The following is a 21,446-nucleotide window of genomic DNA, read 5'->3' as shown; positions in this document are numbered from 1 at the left end:
GAGTGGTGGCTGTGTGCCGTGTGTAAAGTAAAATAAAAATAGTCTTAGCCTCCTGCTGACTAGTGTCCTGCCTTTCCCAACCCATTTATACAGTTTATTTTTTTCCGATCTATGGTTTACACACACAGATGATTCGACAATCGGTCGACCATAGAGAGATTCGAAAATTCTGATTCGAATGTGTAAATCCTTAGTCGGGGACACCCCTAGAAAATAGTAGACAACATTTCAACATATTATTATTATTATTATATGCTGTAATTAACTTGTGGCAGTTATATACAATCAGGTAATTATAATTTAGTTTTTGATTTTGTTGTTTAGGTGGAGGCTTTAAATAAGCCCTTTGGGTTTTTTTGCCTCTCCATGCACAGTTATGTGGATTGTATTTTGTTTTTTTATTGTGTATATTTTATACTTCTGCAAATAAACCAAAACCAAACCAAAACACACTATGATTTGGGGTGTACTAAATCTATCTGTGAATAGTATTTAGGATGGATAGTATGCGAATTGGGACGCACAGACACTCTCCCGGTGCTCGCTATCTCCCGCCTCTCCTGATATTAATGCAATCTTCTTTTGTGTGGATCTTTTAAGTTTGAGAGGAATGGACATTAAATGGAGGGGCAGAAATCTTTATCATGGTTTCTTAAAGAATATCTTAATTTGTGTTTGTAATTTAAACGAAACGATGAGGATTTTATACCTTATAAATCCATATAGCTGAGCCTTGGATGAAACAACTCTATAATGCGAATCATATTGTTTACGATAGATACATATCGTCGCTTCGTTACATCCCTAATATAAAGTGCTGCCTCCTGCTGGAACCGCTGAACATCATGGCATTGGTGCAGTTGTGTGTGCATACCTGCAGATGTGTCCAGTGGGCTCTTGGGCGTCGTGGCTGCCAGGGGTTCGGCTGGTGTTTTGGGGGCTTCGGCCGGTGTTTTGGGGGCTTCGGCCGGTGTTTTGGGGGCTTCGGCCGGTGTTTTGGGGGCTTCAGGGGCCAGAGCAGCTGGTGACCGCTGAGGTTCGGCCACACCTGTGATCACTGCAGACACTGCGCTAGGCTGAGAGAAACCTATGGGTGCACAGAAGTTCAGAGAAACAGTCACATTACTTTATTACAACATGTACTTCTGGATTCACACCATTAAGGCTGCATTTACACTGCAGGTCTTGATGCACAGTTCCGATTTGGCGACTATATCCGCCAATATATAACTTTTTTTTAAAAGCGACCCATATCCAATATTTGCATTTACACTGGCGAAACAGCCCAAGACGTTCTTAACCGGAAAAGAAAGTAAAACTGCGCAATATGCAATGGATGCAGACAATACGATTATACAATGTTTCCGCACTTTTCCACACATCTTTAAAGGTCAGCAAAACATTTCTCTATTAACGCGGAGAAAAAAAGAAGAGCCCTTGACAGGGTTTTCACAACAAAACCCGCACAATTGCAACTCAAAACGGTGTTAAAGTAGCCCAATTCTGCACACAGGGTGTGTGTAACGTTAGAGCCAGAAGATGCGAATGAGGAGGACTCGCGCGCACTGAGAGAAGATCCGTCACTGTGCATCATCCGAGAGCGTGCACTCGTCTCACAGCGCGCAAATAATGAGTTCTCTTTCAAGTCTTGCGCTTGAACGGACAAACTCACACAAAAAGTATGTCAACATGTCCATCTTGATGAGTATCCAAGCAGACATAGTCTGAATAAGCCTCTAGAGAACCGTGTACAGTCGAGAAAGACGACACATACGCTTCTATTAGATCTTAAAGGGGCAGTAGCCTTTACTGCCATCTGTTTAATGTCAAACAAAAGGACATCACTCACTGCTCTTGAATAGCTTTTGTAAGTTTAATACGATTTAATCTTTAATTTAAACAGTTAAATATGCAGTTATTTTACATTTGATTACTTTGTTCAATGTATGTACCTTTCTACAGGCCTGTACATAAGCTATTATTAAATGTACACGAGTGAGGTCAAGTTTAACATTTTATTTTGAATTTTATTTTATACTGTGCATCGTTGCAATGTGCTAAATAAATATTTGCATAACTTGTAATTGATTTATTTTTTGAAACTTTAATATTAATGTATGCAATCGCAATGCCTTGATTTTTAGTAAAGTTACACAGTCATAGCATTAGCCATAAATGCAATGGTACTAATAATTGTCATCATTTCTTTTGGCGTTTCGGTTTTTGGCCTTGGAATCGTCTCTTTCGGTTTTGGAGTTGTGATTTCGGTGCATCTCTACTGATAATGTTCTGCTCGGTGTGTCGTCAACACGCTTCAGAAGACGCCAAAACTAATAGTTTCATTGTTGGGACTAAAAACCTAAAACTGGAAGCCATAAAAGACCACGAATCATCCAAATCCCACATAAACAAACAAAACAAAACAAAAAAACACAAAAAAAGAGCTCACAGAGCCCTACTCATTTAATGAAATGTAAATCAGTTCATGGTTTGTGTGTGTATAAGAGAAAATGTCAGTATTTCATTGAGACTTGAGATTAAATAAACTGCTTGTATTAACTTTTCACATGCAGTTACACATTGTCGGTTAAAAACAAGAAAGTGGCTGGTAGATTTTGAAATCCACCAGCCATAGTGGCCGGTGGACAAAAATCTTAATTTGTGTTCTACTGAAGAAACAAACACACCTACATCTCGGACGCCCTGGGGGTCAGCAGATAAACATCACATATTCATTTTTGGGTGAACTATGCCTTTAAAACAACATCACCTCATACTAGCGTCAGACGTGTGTATTGAGTTTGACAGAATCAGAGTGAGGTGTATAATAGAGGCTGACATTTTTCCGGGAATCCCACGGGTCACGGGATTCCCGTGGGATTCCTGCAGGATGGGAGTCATCTTTGCTATTAATCACGGGATTTGGACGGTACAGGATAAATGGTTAACGGGAGCAGACGGGAGCGGGAATCAACCAATAGCAAAGACGGAAAAAAAAAAAGTAAATGCAACATTTTGTAGTTTCCTTTTAATACACCTAACGTACTAGGTCTGTCATTTTTGGAAAAAAAACTAATTTGAACGGATATCAAATATCAAGCAATGTATTCGAATATAAAGCTTTCAGTTTGTCTACCGCATCAGATGTCGACGCGGTCCTCTCCAGCAGCTGGAATTTGTTTACAGATGCCATAGCAACTCTCAACGGCCACCAGGACTTATCTTACTGTCTATGGGACTTATACGGTTTTATAAAAGATATTTATTTGTTGTAAAGTGTAATAATCATCTCAGAAAAAAATAAATTCTAATGTCAGGCGCAGTTGAAGGTAGGTTTAGGACAGTGTCATTATGCCAACATTATCTTCATAACTTCTTACGAAATAAAAAGTTTATCCCTCAGAAAAATGTATTTTTCTCTCTTGTCAACATTATAGCTTGGTGCATGTGAGGGCTGTGCGCGCTCTTCAGTGGTGAAGGCGCGCGCTGTGTACGTCATATAAGGACACACACTCAACAGTTTTTATCAAGGCTTCCCGCCAGAATTCAAAGAGCAGTGCTCTAAGAACTATAACTAAAACTGTAAATGTAAACTATAAATGTATTGTTTACTCAACAATAAATGAGTAAAATGCAGCTTTATGTGCTGTTTGGATTTATTAAACTATTGTAGACATAGTGTGAACTATGTACTGTTTTTCTTTTATTTGCCGTCTTCCACTTTCTGGAGAAAATCTAGAAACAGGGGCTCAGCAGCTGGTCTAAAACAGGATGGAGAGCAGATTAAATCAAATGCTATGTATTAAACACTAATTGAAGAAAAAAATATATGGGAGCGGTACAGGAGCGGGAGTCAATTTAAACAGGAGCGGGATGGGAGTGGGAGTCAGTTTACCAGGAGCGGGATGGGATGGGATTATTTTTTCAACTTTGGTCTGGGAGTGGGACGGGACAAGATTTATTTCTATGGGAGTGGGACGGGACAGGAGTGAAAATCCACTCCCGTGTCATCCTCTAGTGTACAACAGGTGCTGAGATCCATTTTGGCATCTCAGCTGAATACTGATGTGAGCGTGACTCATCACCTCCCAAGAGCCCTTTCAAACCAGCGCCATCATCAGCTATTGTCTGTTACAGGGAAAAACAGGGCCGTTCATTTACCCCGCTAATGAATTCACGCTCATTATCATTACTAGCATTACTTCTTCTAATGCGGCCCATTAGAGAGCAGAATAAAATCTCCAGGTTACATCCAATCCCATTTTTATTTCTCAGCATGACCAGAGATGGAGTTTCTGTCTGTGACTTTCCACACGCCATGAACCAATTAAAGTTTCCCAACATCTATAACCAATTGAACCAGCAGGACTGTAGATTTATATCACATTCAAAACAGGACTCTCAGCAGGAGGAGATCTCCATTAAAAGAGGTCAGGGGTAATTAGAGGTGTTGTTTTGCCGGACGCACAATTTTAGTAAACCTAATTAATGGCCGGAGGGTTATTCAACAGGATGACACTGAACAAATAAAAGTGTATAATTAACGGACGGCCCGGCCTCAAGCGGCGAGCGCTGAAAGAGCAGCTAAATCACATCAGAACAATGATTCTCAAGGATCTATATATACACACGCACACACACGCACACGCATGCGCACGCACACGCACACCAAAACTCAATTAGGAAAGATGCAAAGTATTTGCCATTTGAGAAAAAATAAATATGATGTGAACTGCACTTTTTCCAGCACGTCAAAGCTCTAAATTTAAAATGTTTTATTTTTAATGTGATGACTAAAAACAATATTGTTCATCATTTGTCCTTATTTGTAAAGCTAAAAGATGCAAGGGGCCCTATTTTAACGATCTTAGCACATGGTCTAACGCACTGAGGGCGTGTCCGAATCCACTTTAATCCGCTAGTTTAAAGGGTTAGTTCAGCCAAAAATGTAAATTGTGTGATTAATTCCTCCTGTGGTTGGCCAGCCGTCAGACCTCCGTTCATCTTCACACACAGATGAAGATATTAGTGTTGAAATCCGATGGCTCAGAAAGGCCTTCATTGACACCAATGTCATTTCCTCTCTCAAGACCCATAAAGGCACTAAAGACGTCGTTACAAAGCCCATCTCACTACAGCGGCTCTACTATCATTTATGAAGAGACGAGAACAGTTTTTATGCGCAAAAATAAATAAATAGCGACTTACATAGTGATTGCCTATTTCAAAACACAGCTTCGTGAAGCTTCGGAGCGTTATGAATCAGTGAATCAAATCATGATTCGGCTCGTGTGTCAAACCACCAAACTGCTGAAATCACGTGACTGGTGATCAAAACCGCTGATTTGATACACTGATTCATAACGTTTAAATTAGCACTGAAAAGACGTGGACAGGATTATTTTTGTGGCTGGCCTTATTGCATACACATTTGTAGGGGTTTCCCTCTCAGATGCTACATTTATGGGAGGAGAGTATTTCAATGAATCATGCGAGGTGATTTACTAAGGTTTGCGCTAGTCAGCTTACTGGTGCTTGTGTCATTATTGGTCAAAAAAGCATGCTTTAAACCAGATGCGGATAAATTGGTGGATTGTGTTGGTCATTATGCAAGTAACCCGACTGCGTCTGTGTGCATCCTCAGTAGATCACGCACAGATCTACACCTTTTTGAAATCTCCGTATTTTCCGGACTATAAGTCACTCTGGAGTATAAGTCGCATCAGTCAAAAATGCGTCATGAAGAGGAAAAAACATATATAGGTCGCAAAGGACTACAAGTTCCATCAGGGCAGAAGCAGTGCGGAGAGCGGGAGCTGTGCATAATCGGGCAGAAGAAAGAAAGTTTGGAGTGAGTGAGAAACTTGTGAGGGACTGGCGAATAGCAGAGGTTACTTTAACTGCAATGAAGAAAACAAAGAAAGCAAGATGGCCAGAGCTGAAGGAACGAGTCCACGGATTGAACGCTCTGCCGCGCGAGGCGAACGCTGCCAGTGTGAATCATTCTCGGCTGCATATATTACTACCTGCAGTTTGTAATTTGCAGAATAGGATTTTCTTCATGGGGGGCATTTTGTTTGTGTTCAGTCTTTCAGTTAATATATTTTAGTTAACAGGTTTTTTTCTGTTTTGAGTTAATTATTTTATTTCCTAGAAAATACGGTAATTTGCCCAGTTTAGTAAATCCGGCACCGAGGCTCTAATGATTTGAGCGATCTCTCGTGATGTAGTGCGGTCAGTGAAGGTGGTCACCTGAGAACGCTCCCATCGGGCTGCTGTCCATCATCTGCGGGGAGCTGGACTGTGAACCCCACTGATCAGGAAAACCAGACATCGCGCCTAGAGAAAGATGGAGAGAGAGGAGATAAACAACAGGGCGTGTCGAACAAGTGTGAGGATGCTGAGCTGCATTTCAATGAGAGAGAGAGAGAGAGAGAGAGAGAGAGAGAGAGAGAGAGAGAGAGAGAGAGAGAGAGAGAGAGAGAGAGAGAGAGAGAGAGAGAGAGAGAGAGAGAGAGAGAGAGAGAGAGAGAGAGAGAGAGAGAGAGAGAGAGAGAGAGAGAGCGGTCACAATCAGCCGGTTATTACTAGTGAAAGGAAACAGACAGATGTAGCCATTCATGTGCTGTTTATCAGAAGACCACAACAACTGCAATTACACATCACATTATAAACCACCTTAAACAGCGTCTGTGCTGCAGTCATGATTTACTAATGGATCAGACACACTTTCACCTGCACTTTAAAACGAGTGAAAACCCCACAGACGAACAGAACAGACTAGAGGATCACTTTTTAGGGCCCTATGATTTCCGTGATGTGGATGGAATCGCAGAATTCAGTCATAAAAACAGAATTTACTGAAATACTTACATTTTTGGGTGAATAAATAAAAAGTCAGTACACTTATCACGATATAGACCAGTGTCTGTAAATATTAAACTGATAAAGTCCATTTAAATATGAATCCTGCATGTTCTGCGTGTCTCTGTTTGAATGAATAGAGTAGACGCAGGGTTTCGTTTGACACAGACATACACACAGACACAAAAAGAGACAGACCCACACAGACACGCACGCAGACAGAGACAGACACACACGCACAGACAGACACACACAGAGACAGATACACAGACAGACACACAGACAGACAGACACACACACAGACACACACACAGACACACACACAGACACAAAAAGAGACAGACCCACACAGACACGCACGCAGACAGAGACAGACACACACGCACAGACAGACACAGACACACAGACAGACACACAGACAGACAGACACACAGACAGACACACACACAGACACACACACAGACACAAAAAGAGACAGACCCACACAGACACACACACAGACAGACACAGAGAGACAGACACACAGACAGACACACAGACAGACACACACACAGACACACACACAGACAGACACACACACAGACACACACACAGACACACACACAGACAGACACACAGACAGACACACAGACAGACACACAGACAGACACACAGACACACACGCACAGACAGACACAGACACACACGCACAGACACAGACACACAGACAGACACACACACAGACACACACACAGACACACACACACACACAGACAGACACACAGACACAAAAAGAGACAGACCCACACAGACACACACACACACAGACAGAGACAGACACACACGCACAGACAGACACAGACACACACGCACAGACACAGACACACAGACAGACACACACACAGACACACACACAGACACACACACAGACACACACACAGACAGACACACAGACACAAAAAGAGACAGACCCACACAGACACACACACAGACAGAGACAGACACACACACACACGCACAGACAGACACAGACACACAGAGACAGACACACAGACAGACACACAGACAGACACACAGACAGACACACACACACACAGACAGACACACAGACAGACACACAGACAGACACACAGACAGACACACAGACAGACACACACACAGACACACACACAGACACACACACAGACACACACACAGACACACACACAGACAGACACACAGACACAAAAAGAGACAGACCCACACAGACACACACACAGACAGAGACAGACACACACGCACAGACAGACACAGACACACAGAGACAAACACACAGACAGACACACAGACAGACACACACACAGACACACACACAGACACACACACAGACAGACACACAGACACAAAAAGAGACAGACCCACACAGACACACACACAGACAGAGACAGACACACACGCACAGACAGACACAGACACACAGAGACAGATACACAGACAGACAGACAGACAGACACAGACAGACACACAGACACACAGACAGACACACAGACAGACACACAGACAGACACACACACACAGACAGACACACAGACAGACACACAGACAGACACACAGACAGACACACACACACAGACAGACACACAGACAGACACACAGACAGACACACACACAGACAGACACACAGACAGACACACAGACAGACACACACACACAGAGACAGACACACACAGACAGACAGACACACAGACAGACAGACACACACACAGACAGACACACACACACACACAGACAGACACACACACACACAGACAGACAGACACACACACACACACAGACAGACACACACACACAGACAGACACACACACAGACAGACACACACACAGACAGACACACACACACACACACACACACAGAAACTCAAAAGGTCTAAAATGGAATCCAGAAAACTTCAAAACAGAAAACGCAGAATTTGATATTTAAAAAAAAGTACTTCATAGGGCCCTAAGTCATTTTATTATACAATTTAACAGCAATTAAAGTTTGTCAGAATTTCATTATTTGTTTAAGTTTCATTATTTCCATTAATAAGACATGCTTTTTGATTACTACAAAGTCCAAACAATTAAAAAATTAAAAAAATTAAAAACAGAATCCAGAATGATTTCAATGGAAAAAACTGAAAAAATTAAATTTGGGAAATCTGGGAAAAAGTAAAACATTACATTTTTGCAAGAGCCCCCTAGCAAACACTCGCTCCATCTGGCAGTCGCTAATCAAACCGGCTGACTTTACACAACTTTTGGCAGTGGATTTCATATTACCAGACCGATACAATGAGGAAGAACTGAACGCCGGATTCGCCAACGTTTGCAAGCTTAATGTCATCAAATCTCCTAAAGGGTTTTGTTTGAAGCCCTTAGCAGAAGTTAAACTAGATATCCAGCAGCAAAAACACACGCCCATGAAGTAACCTGCACGTTTTACTAGGTCGCATATTAGACCTCATTTCACAAGCTGAAACAATAGCACTTTATTTTACAGTCCTGCTCCCAGTGTATATACCCGGAAGCGAACCCTAACCCCTGTAGTTAACTTATATTACCCAGGATTTTCTCAGGTAAGAAGTGCAAGTAGAATAATGTTAAATGCAAATACTGCAGAATAAAGTAAAACCCCTAAAACCATTCTTAAATGCTACATAAAACAAAAACTTGGTCAGTTTACATCAGTCAGAAGGGTCTTTTGCTGTCTAAAGCCCTATTGGGTGGTGATTGTTTCTCGTGGGGTATTTTCATCACTGATGGGCTAGTCTGTGATTGTATTGCCGTGTGAATCCAGAATGTCTGTGTTTTTCTCCCTCCACCCGTGTGTAAAAATCCCTAACCAAATCACCTACCGTTTTTTTGACAAACACCAAGGTCGTGGTGATTTAATTACTGTCTGAATCCACATTTCTGAGTTTTCAAGAAAAGATCGCTTCTAAATGAACCGTTTTGACCACTGCAGAGCACCGTATCGTTGCGTGTCCCTGTAATTTGGAAGCATTTTAAAGATCTAGCCTACACTTTTATTACTAAAATGCTGGAAAGTATTTACAAGAATAATCTTTCATCAACAAAGCACAGACATTTTTACAGCAGACAATCATTCGACTAACCACGTGAGCAGTGTTCGCATGCGCAGGATCACAGAACTCGGGAATAAATCACCATCCGAATGCACGAGTTTTATCACAGAGGTGCAAGTGTATTTTTACGGACGTCCACATGAGAAACAATTACCGTCCGAATAGGGCTAAAGTGGGTGAATCTTAAGCAGATCTGCATTTTAAAGCCGAAACTGAGCTCACCTGATAGTAAGTCTGTCCCAAATGTCTGCTGGTCAGTCTGATGTGGCCGTACGTCCCCTTGTGTCTCTTTCCACGACGTCAGTGGACTCACGGTGCCTGTAAAACGGACAGATAATGATACATCTGTTGATTACGGACTATAAATCCATGCGTTCAACTCACCTGCCCCATTTTAATCACACAACACACAGACTCTCATGCATCACACACAGCCTGACTGGGGCCTGAGACGCGTCTCTGACTGCTTTGAGCTCATGGTCCCGTTTGGGTGGGGAACCTTCTGACTCAATCCAGGCCGGCAGCCTGATCCGAAGTGGCGGTTTTGGACGCCCCATCCTGCCACAAACCCGGCGGCTCAAAGCGGGTGATGCTGAGAAGACGTGACAGGACTGAGGCAAAGTCACAGCGGCACTTTGGGCACCGCGAACCCGGTCGGGTTAGAGGAGGGTTCAGTTGGGTTTACAAACCGTCTGTGCTCTTGAGCGAAAATCAGTCATGAGGCAAATCTCACACAAGCCACAATATCAATACGGATGATATAATAATAATAAGTTACATTTATAAAGCGCTTTTCTGGGTACTCAAAGCGCTTTACATATAGAAGGGGGAATCTTCTAAACCTCCACCAATATGAAGCATCACCTGATGACGCGACGGCAGCCATCTTGTGCCAGTAAGCTCACCACACGCCAGCTGATTGGTGGACCAAAGACAGAGTGCCGAAGCTAATCAGGATAGGGGGATTATTAGGAGGCCATGATGGACAGCGGCCAATGGGCAAATTTGGCCAGGACACCGGGGGTACACCCCTACTCTTTATCAAAGGACATCCTGGGATTTTTAATAACCACAGAGAGTCAGGACCTCGGTTTAACAACTCCTCTTAAGGACGGAAACGTCATATAATTATATAATAACTTCATTCTTCTCCTCATATAATGGCAACATTGGCCAAAAGTGGACGGTACACAACGTTATGCTCCATTATTTATAATGACCCTTGTGTTTCTTAAATTAGACGCCTTGTTCCTCACGCAAGCTGCCCTGTTAATTATGACTGTGCCATTAACTGTCATTAAAAAGTCCCCAGTTTTCCTAAGGGAACTCACTAGCTTGAATAACATAAAATGGCACAAATGTGTGCAAACAAGATTGCATGACAGCCTAAACTAGCACAGTAAATGAGATGGGATATGAGGCACTGAATCTGCACACTGGTGTTACTGTAGTACTATAGCTAACTTATCACCAAAATATAATGCAGCTTTTAGTAGCGAAGCTGTTTTAGTTATTAAAAAATCATGGGGCAGTGTAGGGGTGTGCAATATAGACAAAAATTATATCTCAATGTTTTCTGGGATTTCGTTGACAGTGGTGCCTCCAGAAATTTTTCATAGGGGTGGCCAGATCGAGATGGGGCCACTTAAAATCTTGGGGTGGCACACCAAAACTAGAAACCATAATTTCAGAATATTATTCTACTGCAGTAGTAAACCGGCCAGTATAGTCTATTAATTTATGTTACTGAGTATGGAAATGCACCATAGTTTATTAATAAGTCTATTAATTTATGAGGCTCTTCAGTTCAAATTATCCAGTACCAAAATAATAATACTCTTTATTTTCCAAGTTCATAAATGATTTTCAAAAGTGATTTGGATAAAAAAACAACATACACACAAAATGACTTATTTTAAACATAAAATATATATATATATATAAGTCTTGGGCATGTCAAAGATTATTAACAACTTTAGCTTTGATGCATTGTTAGTTTGTGCAGCATCAGATTTTTCTCCCTCATTTACTGTTCGTGGCTGTTTTTGCCCCGTTGACTTTCATTATAGCCACATTTTTTGATTGGAAAGCCATGACACCATATAATCATGCATTCTTGATTGTTGGTGGTTTCCCCTGTTGGGAAGAGGCAAATGTGTATTTTTTACAGTTGATAACCAGGTGGCAGCATTAACCCTTTAGATAGGCCTGTGCTGAAAAAAAATCTTAGTTTCTGGCATTTGTATAGAGTATAATAACTGCATATAAATGAGGGATTAAAAAAATGTAAATCTGATGCTGCACAAAAACTAACAATGCATCAAAGCCAGTGTTGTTACTAATCTTTGACATGCCCAAGACTGTGATAAAAGGTCAAAAAAATATCCAGTCCACAATCACTTTTTATATTGAAAATAAGTTATTTTGTGTGTATGGTTTTTTTTTTCCAAATCAGTTTTGAATCCGTTTTTGAAAATAATTTATGAACTTGGCTATTAAAGAGTGATAAGAGTGACAATGTGTAAACACGGAACTAGGGATGCACCGATACCATTTTTCCAGAACCGATCCGATCCGATATTAAAAATGTTGAATATCGGTCCGATACCAATGCAGTTTTGTCTATGTAGAATTTCTAAGCCTTAGTGCGTAGAATTGAATAAATTAGATTAGTGAATAATACAGCAGCAAAAGTTATAAAATCACGAGTGCACAATAATTGTATAAAATCTAAACATTTAGTTGGGAAAAAATAAAGGAAACCACAAAAGTGAATAACTGTAGCTGTAAATCTGGTAAAATATGTTACACAAAATATATTCATGGAGCATTGACGTGAACTAATCTGTACTCGCATTAAACGATGGAATGGCTTCAGAACACTTATAATATAGTGCACGAATCGTTGATGCTTTATAAGGTGTTTGTGCCTTTTGTGGGGCGCTGGGGCTTAACAATAACACAATATTATGCGCACAGTATCGAATTTGGATCGGTCCTGTCTGTCCGATACCCGATCCGGCAAATAATGGCAGATCAGAGCCGATACCGATCCCGAGTATCGAAACATCCCTACATGGAACAATTCTAAATATTGATTGGGACTAGTACCTAGCGTCCCCCCTAAACCTACGCCATGGCCAGTGGGGTGGCCAGGGGTTGGTGGCGCCACTGTTCGTTGATAACGTTAATATGACGGTATTTTGCAGAGTGTGTTTATTATGTTGGTACATTGACAGGTTTAGGATCAACTCCTACAGTTTTTGATAGTCTTCATATTCTGTGTGGTGGTCAGTCCACAAAAGTGAGAAAAATAATCTTTTCCAATAAGTTTACATTAATTTACAAAGCCTTTACAATGCAATTTTTTAACCTAATTAGATGTATGCACAGGGCTCCAGTAGGGCTGTCAAATACACATTTGAATTACGAATATTCCAAATCAAACCAGACATTTAAAATGTTACAAAACATTTGGTACTGGGTTATGAAACTGAAGATTGAAGCTGTTTTTTTGTGGGGTTTTTTATGTCTTTGCCCAGAGTTTGAACCAATATCACTCTGATATATTTTTGTGGACAGCGTTTCTGTCACTCTTCCCGTTTCTCTGTCTGTGCGCCTCCAAACCTCCCATGGGCCGAAAAGACCATGTCTATTTTTACAACTTTGCCAATGAGGACGCAGGCAGCAAACGCAGGGCCACCAATCCGCATCTCATGACACATCAGCCAGAGGAAGCAGAGCAATGACACAGAGTCTGTGCGACCTCACGGCTGACTTTCTATCCATGTCTGCCACCGGATCTCATTGATATCATTCACATCACCTGCGGACAAATGCAGCAAACGCCTCAAAGAGCTGATAAAGGGATCTGTGTGTGCATTTAATACTGTAGGACTGTGGACAAGAAAACACAACTATACAATTATCTACTAATGATGCATTAAAAGGTTCAAGTTCTTCATTTTAAAGATTCATTTTCTTCATTTACTAGACAAACAAAATTAAATGTCTTGTTTTGGGGAAAAATTAAGATAATTATTGCTTTAAGCAAAATAATCTGCCAATGGGGTAAGCAAAATAATCTTGCTTTCTGTTTGAATTAAGATAATTTTTCTCACCCCATTGGCAGATTATTTATCTTATTTTAAGCAAAAACTCTCTTCATTTTAAGTTATTTTTCCCCAAAACAAGACAATAATTTGTACTTGTCTAGTAAATGTTTCTTAATGTAAGAATTTTTAGATATTTTAACTAGAAACAAGACGAAAATACTAAGTAAGAAAAGCACTTTTTGCAGTGCAGATATTAATCAAACAAAACTATAAGTCTTCACAAGAAGAACTACAGATTATACGTAGTAAAGGAATCATTGAGGAAGAGAAAGAAAAAGGTGGAGATAGAGGAAGAAAAGTACAGAGAGAAATCCTGTTGTCATGCTCTGTTCTCGCACAAGCCGTCTAGAAACACAGTTTGACTCGAACAGAGCGAGAAGAGTAAACAGGGCAGAGATGAAGAGGAAGTCGAGTGTGTGTGACCTCTGTCTGACCCCATAACTCCACGACTCCCTGCAGGACGGCCCAAACTGCTGCTCCGCTGATCTTTTAGAAGTTCATCCTCAAGATTAGAGCGCCAACGGCTTACAAATGATTCAAAACACATCCCAAATCTCTAAAAGACCAATCCTAAGAATGAGAAAGCACCTCTGCAGACAGGGATTATGGGAAACGGCTCCTTCATCAGTACAGAAACATCCTCAAAACCGACCTCAGTTCAGATTAGACTCAACAAAAACCACTAATGCAGAGTTAAGAGCGGCAGGACGAGACGAGACGAGGACGGCAAAGCTGAAGGGCTTTACCAACATATTACAGCACAACCACAGAAGCAGGGTCAACAAACGGACAAAAACAAGACATTAAAGAGACAGTTCACCTAAAAATGAAAATGGCTGAATCCGAGATCACCCCCTAAACCCTCATTCCCTACGTTATCCACTAATATAGTTCATTTGAAGGAGTGAATGAAAACAAATGAGTGAATTCGGACGGCCGTTGTGTGTACATCAGCTGTATTGTGGGATATAATAAGTGTACTCATTAGGGTTTAATGAGTTTAAAAACGACATTGCGAAATATTGTTTTTCTGCGATATCCTCGAACTACGCTACGCTATGCCGCCCCATACGCCTCAAACTGAGCTGCTCTGTGTATTCTGACAGCTTTCTATCAGAACCAGCATTAACTTCTGGAGCAGTTTGAGCTCCAGTAGCTCGTCTGTTTGATCGGACCCCACGGGCCAGCCTTCGCTCCCCACGGTCATCAATGAGCCTTGGCCGCCCATGACCCTGTGGCCGGTTCTCCACTGGTCCTTCCTTGGAGCACTTTTGATAGATACTGACCACTGCAGACCGGGAACAGCCCACAAGAGCTGCAGTTTTGGAGATGCTCTGACCCAGTCGTCTAGCCGTTACAATTTGGCCAAACTCGCTCCAATCCTTACGCTTGCCCATTTCTCCTGCTTCACACACATCAACTCTGAGGACAAAATGTTCACTTGCTGCCTAATATATCCCACCCACTAACAGGAGCCGTGATGAAGCGATCATCAGAGTTACTCACTTCACCTGTCATAACGTTATGCCTGATCAATGTACACACACACACACACACTTTGTATATGCTCCCTACACGTTTACGGTCAATAAGAATATTTTAAGAAAGACTTGTTTTTTTGTTTTTTTTATGAAAGTGCACATATTTACACACATATTATTCACATGTATAAATGAATAATACAGTATAATTTATAGTATATTTTTCATATAGTTTGTGGCTTATATTTATATTTTTAAACTAAATATTACAAAGTATAATACAACACTAATATATACAAAATTGGAGGTCATGGCAGTGAAGACATTGATAATGTTACAAATGTTTCAAATAAATGCTGTTGTTTTCAACTCTTATCATCAAAGAATCCTGAAACACAAAGTGCATCAGTTTCCACACAAAGATGAACACTGATAATAATCATAAATGTTTGTTGAGCATTAGATCCTCATCTGAGAATGATTTCAGAAGATTCAGTGACACTGAAGGCTGGCGTAATGATGCTGAAAGCACATCTTCCTGATTTATGTAAAATACCTTATTGTTGGCATTACGTCCAGCTGACAAAACACTAAAAAGTGCCTTTCTAACAGATATTCCTGGTGTGGAGGCCACAGCTGGATCAGAGACGGACTCAACAGAGGATCCCGTCCTCTGGAGAATCAGGGACACACGACTCCAGATCCAGCACATCTGCTGCGGGGCCGTCCAGCCCTAAAACAGACTCAAGTAGGCCAGGCTGACCCATATAAAGCTCCCGCAGGAGGCACTGCCGCATCCACAACACCCAACACACGCTTCAATACTGGAGCGGCCGAAGTCATGCCATCGCAATGACGAAGGGCAAAACTAACGAAAAGTAAAGTTCATTTCTGTACGGACTTAAAGGGATAGTTCACCCAAAAAAGATTGTTTATCTGCTGACCCCAGTGCATCCAACATGTAGGTGTGTTTGTTTCTTCAGTACAACACAAATGAAGATTTTTATCGTATATCCAGCGCATGTATTTTTGACCTTAGCAGAAGTGAAGCGCATTACAGGCTGTTGGATATAGCGTTGAGGTAAAAAAATGATACAAATACACCTCACATTCTCACACAAGCTGATTGTTTTGTGTCTTAAGACATCAGTGTGTCGTCATGAGCCACAGGGCTCGTTGTGCCGGTTGTCTAAGCATGTTTTTTTTTGCTCTCGTAGAATTGTTACCCATTGACATCATTATATGACCTACACTCAGCAACGGTTGAGTTAAGAATCTTCATTTGTGTTCTCCTGAAGAAACAAACACACCTACATGTTGGATGCACTGGGGGTCAGCAGATAAACATCACAGGGTGAACTATCCCTTTAAAGGATAAATTCACCCGAACATTAAAACCCTCTCACAACCTCTTCTGTGAAACATGGTCTAAAAATGTCCCGTGCTTTTGACCATACAGTGAAAGTGAATGGGGTCCAAATTTGTTCTATTTTCGGGTGAACTATCCCTTTAATATGCAACATACTAGTGTTAATTTCATCAGCCTGTTAATTTTCATCATGCCCTGTTTTTGTTTAGTCAAGTTCTAGTCGACTAAATAGCTAAGCATTTTAGTCTATTTTCATCAATTAAAACAATCACATTTTCGTCATGCTGCATTGTCATAGATGCACTTTTATGATGATAGATGCACTTTTATGATGATAGATGCACTTTTATGATGGATAGATGCACTTTTATGATGGATAGATGCACTTATGATGATAGATGCACTTTTATGATGATAGATGCACTTTTATGATGATAGATGCACTTTTATGATGGGTGGATGCACTTTTATGATGGATAGATGCACTTTTATGATGGATAGATGCACTTTTATGATGGATAGATGCACTTATGATGATGGATGCACTTTTATGATGATAGATGCACTTTTATGATGGATAGATGCACTTTTATGATGGATAGATGCACTTTTATGATGGATAGATGCACTTTTATGATGGATAGATGCACTTATGATGATGGATGCACTTTTATGATGATAGATGCACTTTTATGATGATAGATGCACTTTTATGATGGATGGATGCACTTTTATGATGGATAGATGCACTTTTATGATGATAGATGCACTTTTATGATGGATGGATGCACTTTTATGATGGATGGATGCACTTTTATGATGGATAGATGCACTTTTATGATGGACAGATGCACTTTTATGATGGGTGGATGCACTTTTATGATGGATAGATGCACTTTTATGATGGATAGATGCACTTTTATGATGATAGATGCACTTTTATGATGATAGATGCACTTTTATGATGATAGATGCACTTTTATGATGATAGATGCACTTTTATGATGGATGGATGCACTTTTATGATGGATGGATGCACTTTTATGATGGATAGATGCACTTTTATGATGATAGATGCACTTTTATGATGGATAGATGCACTTTTATGATGGATGGATGCACTTTTATGATGGATAGATGCACTTTTATGATGATAGATGCACTTTTATGATGGATAGATGCACTTTTATGATGATAGATGCACTTTTATGATGATGGATGCACTTTTATGATGATAGATGCACTTTTATGATGGATAGATAAACTTTTACGATGGATAGATGCACTTTTACGATGGATAGATGCACTTTTATGATTGATAGATGCACTTTTATGATAGATAGATGCACTTTTATGATGATAGATGCACTTTTATGATAGATAGATGCACTTATGATGATGGATGCACTTTTATGATGGATGGATGCACTTTTATGATGGATAGATGCACTTTTATGATGATAGATGCACTTTTATGATGGATAGATGCACTTTTATGATGATAGATGCACTTTTATGATGATGGATGCACTTTTATGATGATAGATGCACTTTTATGATGGATAGATGCACTTTTACGATGGATAGATGCACTTTTATGATTGATAGATGCACTTTTATGATAGATAGATGCACTTTTATGATGATAGATGCACTTTTATGATGGATAGATGCACTTTTACGATGGATAGATGCACTTTTATGATTGATAGATGCACTTTTATGATAGATAGATGCACTTTTATGATGGATAGATGCACTTTTATGATGATAGATGCACTTTTATGATGATAGATGCACTTTTATGATAGATAGATGCACTTTTATGATAGATAGATGCACTTTTATGATGATAGATGCACTTTTATGATAGATAGATGCACTTATGATGATGGATGCACTTTTATGATGATAGATGCACTTTTATGATAGATAGATGCACTTATGATGATGGATGCACTTTTATGATGGATAGATGCACTTTTATGATAGATAGATGCACTTTTATGATGATGGATGCACTTTTATGATGGATAGATGCACTTTTATGATGAATAGATGCACTTTTATGATGGATAGATGCACTTTTATGATGGATAGATGCACTTTTACGATGGATAGATGCACTTTTACGATGAATAGATGCACTTTTATGATTGATAGATGCACTTTTATGATGGATAGATGCACTTTTATGATGGATAGATGCACTTTTATGATGGATAGATGCACTTTTACGATGAATAGATGCACTTTTATGATGGATAGATGCACTTTTATGATGGATAGATGCACTTTTATGATGGATAGATGCACTTTTATGATAGATAGATGCACTTTTATGATGATGGATGCACTTTTATGATGGATAGATGCACTTTTATGATGATAGATGCACTTTTATGATGGATAGATGCACTTTTACGATGGATAGATGCACTTTTATGATGGATAGATGCACTTTTATGATGATAGATGCACTTTTATGATGATAGATGCACTTTTATGATGGATAGATGCACTTTTACGATGGATAGATGCACTTTTATGATTGATAGATGCACTTTTATGATAGATAGATGCACTTTTATGATGATAGATGCACTTTTATGATAGATAGATGCACTTATGATGATGGATGCACTTTTATGATGATAGATGCACTTTTATGATAGATAGATGCACTTTTACGATGGATAGATGCACTTTTATGATTGATAGATGCACTTTTATGATAGATAGATGCACTTTTATGATGGATAGATGCACTTTTATGATGATAGATGCACTTTTATGATGATAGATGCACTTTTATGATGGATAGATGCACTTTTACGATGGATAGATGCACTTTTATGATTGATAGATGCACTTTTATGATAGATAGATGCACTTTTATGATGATAGATGCACTTTTATGATAGATAGATGCACTTATGATGATGGATGCACTTTTATGATGATAGATGCACTTTTATGATAGATAGATGCACTTATGATGATGGATGCACTTTTATGATGGATAGATGCACTTTTATGATGGATAGATGCACTTTTATGATAGATAGATGCACTTTTATGATGATGGATGCACTTTTATGATGGATAGATGCACTTTTATGATGAATAGATGCACTTTTATGATGGATAGATGCACTTTTATGATGGATAGATGCACTTTTACGATGGATAGATGCACTTTTACGATGAATAGATGCACTTTTATGATTGATAGATGCACTTTTATGATGGATAGATGCACTTTTATGATGGATAGATGCACTTTTATGATGGATAGATGCACTTTTACGATGAATAGATGCACTTTTATGATGGATAGATGCACTTTTATGATGGATAGATGCACTTTTATGATGGATAGATGCACTTTTATGATAGATAGATGCACTTTTATGATGATGGATGCACTTTTATGATGGATAGATGCACTTTTATGATGATAGATGCACTTTTATGATGGATAGATGCACTTTTACGATGGATAGATACACTTTTACGATGAATAGATGCACTTTTATGATGGATAGATGCACTTTTATGATGGATAGATGCACTTTTATGATGGATAGATGCACTTTTATGATAGATAGATGCACTTTTATGATGATGGATGCACTTTTATGATGGATAGATGCACTTTTATGATGGATAGATGCACTTTTACGATGAATAGATGCACTATTATGATGGATAGATGCACTTTTACGATGAATAGATACACTTTTATGATGAATAGATGCACTTTTATGATGATAGATGCACTATTATGATGAATAGATGCACTTTTATGATTGATAGATGCACTTTTATGATGGAAAGATGCACTTTTACGATGGATAGATACACTTTTATGATGAATAGATGCACTTTTATGATGGATAGATGCACTTTTATGATGGATAGATGCACTTTTACGATGAATAGATGCACTATTATGATGGATAGATGCACTTTTACGATGAATAGATACACTTTTATGATGAATAGATGCACTTTTATGATGATAGATGCACTATTATGATGGATAGATGCACTTTTACGATGAATAGATACACTTTTATGATGAATAGATGCACTTTTATGATGATAGATGCACTATTATGATGAATAGATGCACTTTTATGATTGATAGATGCACTTTTATGATGGACAGATGCACTTTTACGATGGATAGATACACTTTTATGATGAATAGATGCACTTTTATGATGGATAGATGCACTTTTATGATGGATAGATGCACTTTTACGATGAATAGATGCACTATTATGATGGATAGATGCACTTTTACGATGAATAGATACACTTTTATGATGAATAGATGCACTTTTATGATGATAGATGCACTATTATGATGAATAGATGCACTTTTATGATTGATAGATGCACTTTTATGATGGAAAGATGCACTTTTATGATGGATAGATGCACTTTTATTATGATGGATGCACTTTTATGATGGATAGATGGATGGATTCACTTTTATAATGGATGGATGGATGGTTGCACT

General features: G+C 39.5%; 1 protein-coding gene across 9 annotated transcripts in view; it reads right to left on the bottom strand.

The window, feature by feature from the left end:
• LOC137063373 (microtubule-associated protein 4) overlaps positions 1 to 21,446 on the bottom strand; it is a 104,466-nt gene that overhangs the window by 53,362 nt on the left and 29,658 nt on the right. For all 9 annotated transcript variants that reach the window (XM_067434455.1, XM_067434460.1, XM_067434457.1 and 6 more), the window contains 3 exons: positions 10,173 to 10,268; positions 6,253 to 6,339; positions 875 to 1,087 (listed from right to left, as the gene is read on the bottom strand). In XM_067434455.1, coding sequence (XP_067290556.1) covers positions 875 to 1,087; positions 6,253 to 6,339; positions 10,173 to 10,268 — 396 coding nt within the window. The remainder of the gene's footprint in view (positions 1 to 874; positions 1,088 to 6,252; positions 6,340 to 10,172; positions 10,269 to 21,446) is intronic.

This window comes from Pseudorasbora parva, chromosome 24 (assembly GCF_024679245.1).
Source record: "Pseudorasbora parva isolate DD20220531a chromosome 24, ASM2467924v1, whole genome shotgun sequence".
In the NCBI taxonomy this organism is placed as follows: domain Eukaryota; kingdom Metazoa; phylum Chordata; class Actinopteri; order Cypriniformes; family Gobionidae; genus Pseudorasbora; species Pseudorasbora parva.
Note: the sequence above shows the minus strand (reverse complement) of the source record. Positions and strands in the feature narration are given on the sequence as shown.